This window comes from Cricetulus griseus, chromosome 7, assembly GCF_003668045.3.
Source record: "Cricetulus griseus strain 17A/GY chromosome 7, alternate assembly CriGri-PICRH-1.0, whole genome shotgun sequence".
NCBI classification, from domain to species: Eukaryota; Metazoa; Chordata; class Mammalia; order Rodentia; family Cricetidae; genus Cricetulus; species Cricetulus griseus.
In genome coordinates, this window is record NC_048600.1 from 133665078 (window position 1) to 133678883 (window position 13806).

Below are 13806 nucleotides of genomic sequence, written 5' to 3' on the forward strand. Positions count from 1 at the left end.
GGTCACTTGCTCCCACCTTAATGCTCCTGTATACACCGCTACAAGAGTTCCCACACCAGTTCTTACCCAGACATTGCTCTGGAGAACTCAATTAAGATAGACATCACTACAATGGAGCAACTGAATATACGAAAACTCCAGCAGAATTTATACTTAACAATGTATCAGAGAATTTGTTTTACATCAAAGTGACATGAGCATGGAAAACCCTGCTACCACAATGCAAAACATACAATAGAAATATGTTAAACAGGAAACATGGAGTAAGCCGGGCATGGTGACACATGCCTGTAATGACAGCTCTTGGGAGACAGAGGCAGAAAGATCACGAGTTCAAAGTCATCCTCAATTACAGTCTGAATCTGAGGCCAGCCTCACACACACAGGGGAGTTTAGGGAGAAGGTTCAGGGGCAACGACATTTGCTGTGCCTGCATGAGGGTCTGAATTTGAATCCCTAGAGCTCAAATGTTAGGCGCAGCTGTGCACACATCTGAAACCACAGCACTGTTCGGGGTGGGAATAAGAAGACTTCTGGGGCTTGATGACTGCCAGCCTTGCTCCGGCTTCAGCGAGAGAGCCTATCTCAAAGGAATAAAGTGGAGAGTTACAGAATAGGGCACCCAATATCCTCCCTTGCCCTCCACAACACATGAGTGTACACTACACACACATAACATACACACACACACACACACACACACACACACACATCACACACACACACACATCACACACACACACACACACACACACACACACACACACATACACACACACACACACACACACACACACACATCACACACACACACACATCACACACACACACACACATCACACACACACACACACCATACACACACACACCATACACACACCATACACACACACAACATAACATACACACACACACACACACACCATACACACACACCATACACACACCATACACACACACAACATAACATACACACACACACACACACACACACCACACACACACACACATCACACACCACACACACATCACACACACACACACACCATACACACACACACCATACACACACCATACACACACACAACATAACATACACACACACACAACACACACACACACACAACATACACACATCACACACACATCACACACACCACACACACACACATAACATACACACACACACAACATACACACATCACACACACACACACATACACACACAACACACACACATAACATACACACATCTCACACACACACACACACACATACACACACAACACACACACACACACACACACACACACACACACACACACACACAGTATGAACGTACACTCTACGCCCAACAGTCCCACAACAAATGCTCCTGATACTGACTTTTAGGAGAATGGTCTTTGAAGCAGGATCCATCATGGACAGTTGTTAGAATGTATCCTACCAGATACATTGAGACAGCACTGCAAGAAATGCGAGGCTTTGAAATCAGACAAAATGAGTTTGTTACACACTTACATAATCCACAGAACTAGAATCATCAAAATCATTTGTTGTTGATGCAGTTGTAGAAAACCAAGATTGGGGGCTGGCAAGATGGTTTGGGAAATGAAGACACTTTCCATCAAGTCTGATACTGAAACCAACATGGTAGAAGGAGAGAACTAATTCCTGCAGGTTGCAAGTTGCTATCTGACCTACACACACACACACACACACACACACACACACACACACACACACGGGACAGAAGCACACATACACCAAATAAATAAAATTTTTAAACAGAAAAGAAAACTGGGAAATGGCGAGATAACTCAGTAGTAAAGAATGCTAGCTGCTCTCCAGAGAACCTGGGTTCAACTCTCAGTACCCACATGTAGGCTCAAAGCTCTTTGAAACTCCAATGCTCCATTTCCTGGCAGGCACCAGACATACATGTGGTACACAGACATACATTCAGGCAAAACACCCACCCACACATGATAAAATAAACAAGTTTTTAAAAACAAAACATAAATTAGAACAGAGAATTTAGAAACTCACAAGAATTTATGGGTGGTACCCCCAGATTGGTGGGGAGACTATAGGTGACTTTAAAAATTACCTCTGAGCAATTGACTCTTTCTATGGAAAAGTCATAGATCTTTGCCATCATTAGACATGACAACATTTATTTCTCTTAATCCCAAATGTAGGACAGCTAGAATATAAAAAGAGAAATTAAGTAATATTAAAATTTTTTAACCCCAGCAGATAGGAGAAGGATCATTGTGAGCTCAAGGACAGCCTGGGATACAAAGTGAATTTGAAGCCAGCCTAGACTACAGAGTGAGAATCTGTCTGAGAAATAGAGAAGGAGGCAGGAAAAGTGGGGAGAGACAGAGAGACAGAGAGACAGAGAGAGAAGCTTGTAGCTGAATGTTTTTAACCCTCCTTGGGTCAGTAATAATTTCTAATCTAGTTTTCAGAACAATCCCTCATTCATCAGTGCACACACATACCCAAGAGACTGACCCCTATGCAGAGAGTCATGATGGGGGAATATCCTTCTGTATGCTGTGAATATATGTTTCTCTTATTGGTTGATGAATAAAGCTGTTTTGGCCAATAGCCAGGCAGGAAGTATAGGCGGGACTACCAAACTACAAGAATCCTGGGAAGAGGAAGGCAGAGAGTGAGTCGCTCGAGAGATGCCATGTAGCTACAGGAAGGTAGAATGCCCAGAAATCTCCTGGTAAGACAAGACCATGTGGAGATACATAGATTAATAGAAATGGGTTTGAAGGACTTTAGAATTAACAAAGAAATAACTTAGAAGAAAAACAAACCTCTCACCCTAAGAACAGGGAGACCTGACTTAGAAACCTAACCAAGGTCACAATGACCCGAGCCCCTGGAATTTCTTAGCTGGCAGAAATAACTCCCTTACAAGGCCACAAGACAACCTAACTAAATACCAAGAATTCCTAGAGGGCCACCCTGCCCTAGGGTCATGAAGATAAGAACAGACTATCCCACTGAGTCAGGAGACCATCCGGCCCCAAAGATAAGAGATCTCCAAAGGATCTGTGACTCTGGTCACGTACCCAAACCCCTAAAAGCCTATGGTTTTTCTCCTATAAAAGAAGCCTGCTTTAGAGGAACAAGACTTTTTCCTTTGTCTGTCGGACTGGGAGGCCCGTTTGCGCAAACGTCCCATAATAAACTTACCTCTTGTTTTTGCATCAGCTGGACTGGACATTGAGTGTTTTTGGGGGGATCGTCCGATTTGTAGAGACTCCTAGGTCCGAGGGTCTTTCAGGTTAATAATTAAGAGAGAGCTAGCCATTAAGAAGCCTGAGCCATCAGTCAAACAGTTTGTAATTAATATTAGCCTCTGTGTGTTTATTCGGGACTAAATGGCTGTGGGACTGGGTGTGACAGAAACTTCTGTCCACAGAGTCACCTGTCCTTCTGCTCCCAGTAGTGTAAATTGTGGTAGCCAAGGACTAGACACAAATGTTTGGTGACTGTGAATGAAATGTGATGCAGTCAAAAGTAGAATATTCTTTACTGTGAAATGACAGATTAAAATCTGTGTATTAACCCAAATGCGACTGCTATGAGAAGGGAGCTGGGAAGTATGGCAGTTAAAAGACACTTCAGGGCCTGCGAGATGGTCAGTGGGTAAAGATGAGCCACTCAAGTGAAAGCCTGGTGCTTGGCTCAATTCCCTGAGCCTATGAAAATGTGGAAGAAGAAAATCAATTTCACAAAGTTGTCCTCTGACCTCCACACATTCGCCCACACATACATCCATGGGCCCACACATACACACATGCAGGCACAATAATGATAATAAATGTTTTTAAAACATTGTTTAAAGGATATTTAGTATCTGAATATCTAATTTCATTAAAAACAACACAAAGAATGAGATGACTCAGTGGGTAAAGTTTAAGTTCAAGCCCCAGAGTTTGTATAAAGGTGGAAGGAAAGAACCAACTCTATACAACTGTCTTCTGAATTCTGCACATTCACCATGGTAGGCCAAGCCAGATAATAATGAATTAAATTAAATTATGTTTAAAAAGAGAGAGAGCACCACAGGTGTAGGTAAGCTGATGTCAACGTCCTGTGGATGAGACCAGTTGGGGACCAAGAAAGTTCCATTAGGAATGTCTTAAGGTCCAACCTCCCTCCAGTTTCAGTAAACAGGAGCTCCCAGGAGCTCCGGCCTACAATTGTACTGCAGGTGCGAGCAGTCTGCTATTATATAGCATGGCCTCAGTGTAGAATGCCTCCTAGTTTGCATCTCTACAGGATTAAGCATTTGAATAGGCCTGCACCTGGGCGGGAGGTTAGGTGTGTGAGTAAAATGTGAGGACAGTTAGGAGCTAGCGACTAGGAGAGGAAGGAGACAGAAATGGCCTCCTCGTGGCCATGGAAGAATGGTTAGAAAACAGCCAGGAAGATGCTCAATAAACAGGAGACTCCAGTTTTACAGCATGGAACTGAGAGCTCTCTAAAGATGACAAGATGCCTGTGTTTGGTCTTTATCGCCGTTGGGTTGCTAGGAGTTTCCAAGTCCACGCTCCCCCACTCAGGCCAAACCTCATGGCTGCCGTGGCTTGGGGCTGAGACAGGCCGGCCACAACATAGACCACTGGCTTCAAGATCAAATTTGCCGTCAATAGCTTAACCGGAAAGGAAACAACTTAAGAAAATGTGATTCTCTATAAATGACAAAACACAGTATTTTATGCATTTGGGGTTTTTTTTTTTTTTTTTTTTTTGCATAAAAGTAGTTGGAAATGTCAGGTGGTGGTGGCACAGGCCTTTAATCTCAGCCCTCAGGAGGCAAAGGTAAGTGAATCTCTGAGTTCAAGCTCAACCTGATCTATAAAGCAAGTTCCAGGCTACATAGAGAAACCCTGTCTTGAAAAACAAAACAAAAGAAACAAACAAACAAAAAAGAAGGTAGGTAGTTAGAAAAGGGATTCTAAAATCTGGGATGGCTATTGTGTTGATTTGGGAAGTGAGGGGTTTCTGGGAAAGATGTTCTTGTCTCCTTTTCACTTTTGAACCTTGTAGGATACGTTACTATTCAGACATCCAAACTTAAAATGAAGCACACTGGCTCGAAGTCATGTGGCATGGTGCTCTGCAGAACACTGTGGCAGTCACCCAAATTTCCAACTAGTTCTGTTTCACTGAAGCATTTTTTTCCCCAATACAGTGTCTCACTATGTGGCTCTCACTGTCCTGGAACCCACTCTATACCAGGCCAAAGCAAACATCTAATTAGGAAACACAAGCCTCAGATACTGCTTTGGTTCCTGGACAGACAGGTAGAATTTAGTCATGGGCCACAGGGATCTTGGAAAACTTTAAGTCAGGCAGTAACCACAGCCTACCAGGCAGAGACAGAAACTGAAGAAAGCCAGGCATGCTGGTGCCATCCTGTGGTTTCATTCCAGAGGTGGAGGAAGCACCATTGAGATTTCAGTGTCAGTCTCAGTTGTACAGCAAGTCTAAGGCTAGCCTGGACTACCCAAAGACACAATCTCAAAACAAACAGAATTCTTCAATTTGAAAATCACATTGGATTGTATCTTAACCGATGGGAGAAGGAGGTTTGGATCGGCCTTGGATGGGGACAGAGTGAAGGGACCAGCTCCCCATTTCAGCAGCCATAACAGCCGAATACATGCTTGTCTGACCTTGCCTTAGTGACTAAGTGGTCAGATGCCTGCCTCATGGCAAGGAACCAATCAGAAGTTAGCTGGTGGCACTATGCTTTACGGCTCTGGGTGTGCTTTACGGACAGGTGCACAGCAATGATGCACAGAGCATAGCAACCACCCTGGGAGGGCCTATGGGCCATAACAACCAGTTGACCAATCAACACAGGGCAAGCCCTCCAAGCCTGGAGCCACACAAATCCTGAGCCTGTGTGTACCCCTAGACACTCTCCTTAAGCTGCCCTACAAGATCTCTACGCAGATGCTTCCAGCTGTCTTTCCTAGCCAACCACCATGGCGGTTGGGTGAAAGACCCGAGCTAACATGGGGTTAGCTCATTAAACAACAATAAAGCCTCATGCAGTTTGCATCAAGCTTTCGAATCTGCCTGGTGATTGGGGTGACCAGGGTCCTGGGCTGAGATCCTGGAGGCCTGAGCTTTCCAGGCGTCTTACAAGAGTACACCTGGAGGACAGAGAACTAGCAAAGTGGAGTCTTGGGACATCCCTAAAGCTCTGGTATTCTGTAACCGAGCCCCATGAAAAGAAGAGAAAGGTTAGTGTAGAAAGCCTACTTAAAGAAATAGTGGCCCCAAACTCTCCTAATGTAGTAACTAAGCTCACACACTACCACCAGGCAGTAACTGAGCAGCAGAAAAAATCATCTTAAAGGTTTCAAAAGCATTTAGAACCGAGAATAGAGGGGTCTGAGAGATGACTCAGTGGTTAGGTGTACTTGCTGCTCTTGTTGAGACTGGGTTTGGTTTCCATAGCACTCACATCCAGCAGCCTACAACTTCAAGTAACTATAGCCCCAGGGGATCTGAAGTCCTCTTCCAGCCTCCAAGGCACCTGCAATCTTTCATGCATACATACCTATACATATTCACATATACGTAATTAAGAATAACAATGAAAAACTGCACATAGGGGCTGGAAAGATGGTTCAGCAGTTAAGAGTGCTGGCTACTCTTCCAGGGGACCCAAGGTCGGCTCCCAGAAGCCACACGGCAGCTCATAACCATCTATAACTACCAGTTCCAGGGAATCTGATGTCTTTTTCCGTCCTTTGTGGGCATCAGGCATGTGTGTGGTACATATATACTCATGCAAGCAAAACAAAAACAAAAACAAAATGCACATAGTGAAACAGCTCAGCGAATAGAGCTTTCCTAGAACACTTTAGGTACTAGACTCCATTCCAAGCACCAAAGAATAAAATAAAAAGTCAGCCAGGTGTGGTGATGCATGTCTTTAGCTATAGCACTTGGGAGGCAGAGGCAGGAAGATCTCTGTGAGTTCATGACCAACCTGGTCTACATAGTGAGTTCCAGGCTAGCCAAGGATACACAACGAGACCCTGTCTCAAAAAAAAAAAAAAAAAAAAAAAAAATATATATATATATATATATATATATATATATATATATAGACACTGGGTGGTGGCGCACGCCTTTAATCCCAGCACTCAGGAGGCAGAGGCTGGCGGATCTCTGTGAGTTCTACAAAGCTGGTCTACAAAGCTCTCTGGTCTACAAAGCTGAGTTTCAGGACAGTCAGAGCTGTTACACAAAGAAACCCTGTCTCAAAACAAAACAAAACAAAAAAAGGGAGAAAAAGACTGTATACATGTTTTCTTAGGCTAGTTATGGTTAGTTCAGGAACTGGATGAGCGAAGCACGACACTGCAGGTGGGAAAGCTGCAACTGTCTCGGGCAGGTGTTGCAAGTAGAGAAGAAGATGACGTTGGGCAGAGAGCGAACGAACCGTGGCACAGTAGCCATGCCCATCCGCAGGCTAGAGTCACACACCAGGGGAGAGAGGGATGATTCATGCAGCTAAGCTTCTAAAAGGATAGACTTCACTCAGGGTCACAAGTCTCTTCAGTTTGTTGGCTCTATGCTTGTGCCTGCAGATCTACACTCACTCAAGAGCCCCTTAGTCCATATTTCATGAAGTAAGAAGTGTGTTCAAGTTCCTGCAAGAAGCACACCAGGGGCCTCCTCAAGTAGATGTGATTTTGGGAGACAGCACAGGAAAGCTCTAGGCTCTGACCACTGCTGCTGGGCTTACACAAAGGCACTGTGACAGAGCTCCAGAGTTTCCTTAGAGACCTGAAGCCAGGTATGACAGTCATTTCTGAGGAGCTACTTGGAGGATCCTCAGAACATACTGCAGATGGCAGGTGCTACAAGGAAGTTTCCAGTGCCCCGTATTGCAGGCGAGAGCCTGCCACATGCAGAGCTGTTTCCAAGTGATGTCAGAGAGAACACTCGCAAATCAACATCCAGTTAACAAAGGTAACTAGTGAGGTGTGCCACCAAGATGTACACAGAATCTCAATCACATTAGAATAGTTTCCAGCCTGATGAATCATTCAATTAGCAAGTCTGGGGTAGCAGACAAGAACAATGAGACTCCAAGGACCAGCTCCAGGCATTAAGCCATCAGCACCCTCCCACCCTCCCACCCTCCCACACCCTCCATGATTCCCTACTGGCTGCATCCTGAGTTTAAAGACAGAATCAAGTGATTGATCAGCCCTGTTGTCACTGTGAGAACAGGACCCTAATGAAGAGCACAAAGCCAACACCTCCTGAGTAAGTCTAAACTCTGCTCTCCCCTGCTGCTTCTGTGCCCTGACCAGTCACCGTAACAACGGTCATCTGCTAACATGGATGGAAATGTCGGCCATGAGCAGCAGGCCCTCGAGGGTGAGCACGCCAGTAAGGTGTGAGAAATACTCCCTAAACACAACGGGACACGATGCAAGGCTCCTGCCTGTGGGTGTCAGTCTCTGTTGGTGGATCCAGCTTGACCTCACGAGCAGGGTGCTCCCCAACCCAGCATCGTCTCCCTAGGCTAAACCAAAGTAACATGAGCCCTGCAAGCCAGGGCTTGCTGACTCACTGACTCTGGAAGCTTCAGCAGTGAAACTCAAGTTGAAGAAAGCAAAGATGAGCCAGGTGGTGGTGGTGCATGCCTTTGATCCCAGCGCTCGGGAAGCAGAGAACTCTGAGTTGGAGGCCAGCCTGGTCCACAGAGCAAGTTCAAGGACAGCCAGGGCTACACAGAGAAACCTTGTCTCAGAAAAGCAAAGATGAACCACTACAAACATCAAAAGACCCAGGCAGAGCAAGCAGCAGCAGGAAGCATGGGCGGACACAGGATCGCTGCCCTGTTCTGACTCCTTATAAACTTCAGCCCACCCTCACAGACTGCAAACACCCTCCTAAGCCACAGTTACCATGCTCAAAGAAAATTGTGGCAGCAGACTATGGCACAGAAGGGGTGGCATTCCACTTTCTCATAGTATCTTGGCAGCCACCTGGCACTATGTTAGGTGAACTGCATGCTGGATAGGAGTCCTCACCTGCTGTCCACAGTACAGGGGAAGAGACCTTCATAGAGAAGATTAATGTCAGTGACTGGGTATAACTGACCTACAGGGGCTGAGAAATCCCTGCAGGGCTGAACTAACCAAGGCAGATAACTAGTTAGGAAGCAGAGAGGATAAGAGAAGTGAAATAGCTCCTCACTCTCTCTGCTCTGATTGCCATTTCTCACTGGCTGACACCCCAGGAGTTTTTACATAACGAACCAGACCACCTGCAAAATGACGGTACCCACTTTCTGAGAAACATCACAAATTACGTGGCTAATGAAGTATGTCCTATGGGACATACAGGTCTACATTTGACTTACATAGCAATAAGGGGCCCTTTAGCGAATGGGGTTGTTGGCCTTTGTGTTATTTTGAGGCAGTGTCATGCAGTCCAGACTGGACTCGATCTCTCTATGCAGCAGAAGGTGACCTTGAACTCCTGCTCCCACCTCCCAAGTGCTGGGGTTACAGGTACAAGCCATCTTGTCCAGTTTATAGGATGCTGGGGATTGGATCCAGGGCCCCACGCATGCCAGGCAAGCACTCTATCAACTGGGTCCCATCCCCTGCATGAGCGTTTTATCTCTAGTAGTACTCCCTTCTCCAGCAGCAAGCCTGTCCAGCGTACCTAAAACAGACTCTTCTTCAAGGGCAAAATTCTCTGGATAAGAAAAAGTATGCCAAGCCTGGCGGCTGTGGCACATGCCTTGAATTCTAGTACTGGGGAGGCAGAGGCAGGTGGGTTGATGTCTGAGTTCAAGGCCAGTCTGGTCTACAGAGTGAGTTCCAGGACAGCCAGGGCTACACAGAGAAACCCAGCCTTGAAAAAAATAAGAAGAAAAGAAGGAAGAAAAAGTATGCCAGAATAAACCCCCTGACGTCTAAACCTGGCTGCAGACCAAGCAACTTCAAAGCTCCCAAATCATATTCACGGTGACCGCTGGGGCTCCTCAGTACACTCCGTTCCTAACACCAACCCTCCTCAAGTGTCTTCAGCCTTCATCAATAAATTTTCTAGCTTTGCTTCCCTGACTCATCCTAAATTCTCTTCTGTACAGAGGACAAGGACACAAGTGATCCCCCAGGGCTTCCCTGCTTCAGGTAACAAGGTCTTAGTGAGGAGATAAAGAAAAAAAAAAAAAAGGAAAAAAAAAACTGTGATGGAAGGAGGACATCCTGTGGGGATACAGAGACCTGGGCCAGAGAAGCAACAAAAGGGACTCTTCGTTTACACAGTCCAATCAGAAAGGTTGTAAATGGATTTGGAAACAAGTACAGAACAAAGGATAGCACAAGGCCTGCGCCACTCCCCAGCAGCCACCACACTTTCTGTTCCAGCCCTAGACACCCAGGAAACAAAGTCTATTTCCTCAATTGTCTGAGTCGAATACCCCCTAGAAACCCAGGAAGAAGAGGTCTAAAATAGTGCACAGAGACTGCAGAGCAGATGCCTAGAACCCGCTTACCAAATGCTCACCTTGTCTACGTGTGCATGCCAGTACTCATCGTGAGCCGTCTGGGCTTCCGTACTATTGATTCGGGAGAAGAATGTGGGCTTTGTCAGATACAGCAAGGATGCACTGATGCCAAAAGCTTTGGCAATGGTGAGCTGGACCTTCTGCCGCACATCCCTGCAGAGGACACAATAGATCAATCTGATGTTTTTAGAAGTTTTAACTACTTCAAATGTTTTATATACTGAAACTGATTGGGATAGTCTTCACTTTTCCTCCTAATTGCAAATCCCCACTTAACTCCTACACAGGACAGAATATAGCAGACCTTTGGATAAAATCAGTATTTAGTGTTTTCCACCTTTAATTCTCTTTCATACCATCTGCAGGTGGCAATGTCTGCAAGGAGCATTCCTGTGTCTGGCAATGATCTTCAAGTTTTGTGTCTGCTATGCAGGCTCCTGGTTGTCCAGAGGTCCACAGTTGTCCAGGTCTATGTGTGGAGGGAAGACTGTGTAGAACGTGCTCTGCTCTCTGTGGCTTAGGGAGGTTTGTTCATGATGCTCAAGAGCATACAGCTCAGTTTTGCTTTCCTGTCACATTAGGTATCTTGCTGCTTGGGGTTTTTTGGGGAGAGGCATTGATTTTTTTTGTTTGGTTTCATTTGGTTTCGTTTGGGTATTTTGAGATGTGGTTTCACTGTGCAACCCTGGCTGTCCTGGAACTGACTCTGTAGACTAAGCTGGCCTTGAACTTAGAGATCTGCCTGTTGCTGCCTCCTGGGTGCTGGGATTAACGGCATGTGCCACCACTACCCAGCATTATTACTAATACTATTTTTCTCTCTTATAAATTGTGTAACTTACAATGTCAAAATATCACAGACACTTTCTATTTAAGCCAGTGTGTGCATACTGGGAATAAACAAGAATAAAAAACCTAGTGAGGGCAGGAGCACAGCTGGTCAGCTGGAGACAGTCGTGGGCTACGTCCCAAGTCTTGAAGGTAGCACAGAGCAGAGCTATGTGAAAGGTGGGACCCTCGGAAGTTACTGCAAAGCTCCTGACGGCTCCCTTCCATCTGCAGCATATTGTGCATTAAGTGACAACTCATTGTTGCCACTGCCAGGTACGCAGAGTTAGCCACGCCCTCCACGTGCTCTCTAGACCAGAACCTAGGCTTGGTTTCCTGGGATCATAATGAAGGTGAGATATCAGCTATGTTTCCAGGCAACATGGCTGATGATGAGATGAGTTTTTGATCATCAGAGATGGGCGGGCATAGGGCTACAAAGGGCAGCAGAAACTTGGTGCTCTCTGATGGCATGTTCAGTGTCTAGTAGGTGATAAAATTCAACACACACATGATTGCAAGTAAAGCCTGGAATTCTGAACACGATCAGAGTGCTGTACCAGTGCTCTTTCTGGTGAGTGATGTCACAGTGCGGTTAGGCAACATTAGTGATAGGTCTAACTACATAGATAGTGTATATAATCTCTCCCTGGACTATTTCCTATGCTATAACACTTGCCTTTTTAAAAATAATTTTATTTATTCTTATCTCATCAGTGCATCAGTGTTTTGTCTGCATGCATGTCTGAGTAAGGGTATTGGATCCTCTGGAACTGGAGTTACAGACAGTTGTGAACTGCCATGTGGGTTCTGAGAATTAAACCTGGATCCTGCTATGGAACAAGCTTTGTATACTATAAATATGTATTACTCTCATTGGTTAAAAAAGAGCTGACTGGCCTACAGCTGGGCAGGAGAGACTGGGTGGAGAGCCAGACCAGGAGAATTCTGGGAAGAAGTGATGTCGGAGGAGTCGCCAGGAGACGAAGAGGGAGTAAGACATGCTGAGGACAGGTAAAGCCACAAGCCATGTGGCAATCCACAGATTAATAGAAATGGGTAATTTAGGTTGTAAGAGCTAGTTAGTAATAAGCCTGAGCTATCGACCAAGCATTATAATTAATATTGAGTCTCCATGTCGGGGACTGGCAGGAAAGAAAAGCCCATCCACAGGGTCCTCTGGAAGAGCAACCAGTGCTCTTAACTTCTGAGCCATCTCTCCAGCCCCCTGTAATACACGTCTTAATAACCTTTAAATAAAAGCTTTACTTTAGAGAAATACCCCAGATAGGCAAGCTGCCTCTGGGTGAGCACTGGGCAAGAATCATGTGACTGGTGTTGGGCTGTAACCAATAGCAGGACATGTCTGCTACAGGACCAAGAGGGCTTAGAAAATATTAAAGGAAAGAAAATAAAAGTATTAGGGGAGCTGCCCATCTACCCAGAGACAAACTAGGCTTTGTCTGCATCCACAGGTCTCAGTCCCCACACAGGAGCCATTGCCCTGGCCTGATGTGACAGGACATCAGAGAGCCAATCGCAGCCCACTTTGCATATCTGGCCCCACTTGGCCCTTCTTGAACTTCATCTTCCTTACCTATATAACTGGAAGTCCTCCTCAGAGAAGATATTTTGTATTTTATCCCCAAAGTATCTGTGAAATAATAAATAACATTAGCAGATATAGCACGTTACTAATCTTTTCCTTGCCTTAAAAAAAAAATCCAGGGTCTCACTCTATAGCTCAGGCTGATCTGCAACTTGGGGTAATCCTCCTGCTTCAGATGACAGGTATGAACTACCACGCCCAGCTCCCTTGTTTCTTTTCATCAGTCTTTCCTAGCTAATCAGCAAGTCTCCAGAAGTAGAGTGGTCAAACCATGGGAGTTATTCCATTCCTACAGTAATCGCTAGGTTACAGAGAAGGACAGGGACAGGAAGTGAGAAGGCTGGGGAGGAAGAAAGGAAGACAGGAAGGAAGGGAGGGGAATCAGCATGACGACGATGAGGCTGAGAACTCTCTCAGGTGCCTCTCTAGCCCGTGAAGAAGATCACAGCTCCCTGAAACCCACTGGCCAGATGCCCACCTGCATCCTAAACTCTTCACTTCCCCCAGCCTCTCACCTGTACAGGTTCACAAAATGTTTCCCAACAGACAGGGCCCCAGAGTGCAAGTCCAGGATAGATGCCTGAAAAAAAGACGTTATGTGTGTAAAACAAGTGATGGTCACTCTAGCGGCCAAACTTGAGCCCCTGTTACCACAATCCATTGTATAAACATTCTTCTCTCTCTCTCTCTCTCTCTCTCTCTCTCTCTCTCTCTCTCTCTCTCTCTCTCTCTCTCTCTCTCTCTGTCCAGAAAGGAAAACAAACTTTTTACACTAACA

General features: G+C 45.6%; 1 protein-coding gene across 3 annotated transcripts in view; it reads right to left on the reverse strand.

Annotated features, from left to right (window-relative positions):
• Ogfod3 (2-oxoglutarate and iron dependent oxygenase domain containing 3) overlaps window positions 1–13806 on the reverse strand; it is a 33371-nt gene that overhangs the window by 11526 nt on the left and 8039 nt on the right. For all 3 annotated transcript variants that reach the window (XM_027425320.2, XM_027425318.2, XM_027425319.2), the window contains exons 5-7: window positions 13544–13608; window positions 13017–13073; window positions 10591–10744 (exon numbers count right to left, since the gene is read on the reverse strand). In XM_027425320.2, coding sequence (XP_027281121.1) covers window positions 10591–10744; window positions 13017–13073; window positions 13544–13608 — 276 coding nt within the window. The remainder of the gene's footprint in view (window positions 1–10590; window positions 10745–13016; window positions 13074–13543; window positions 13609–13806) is intronic.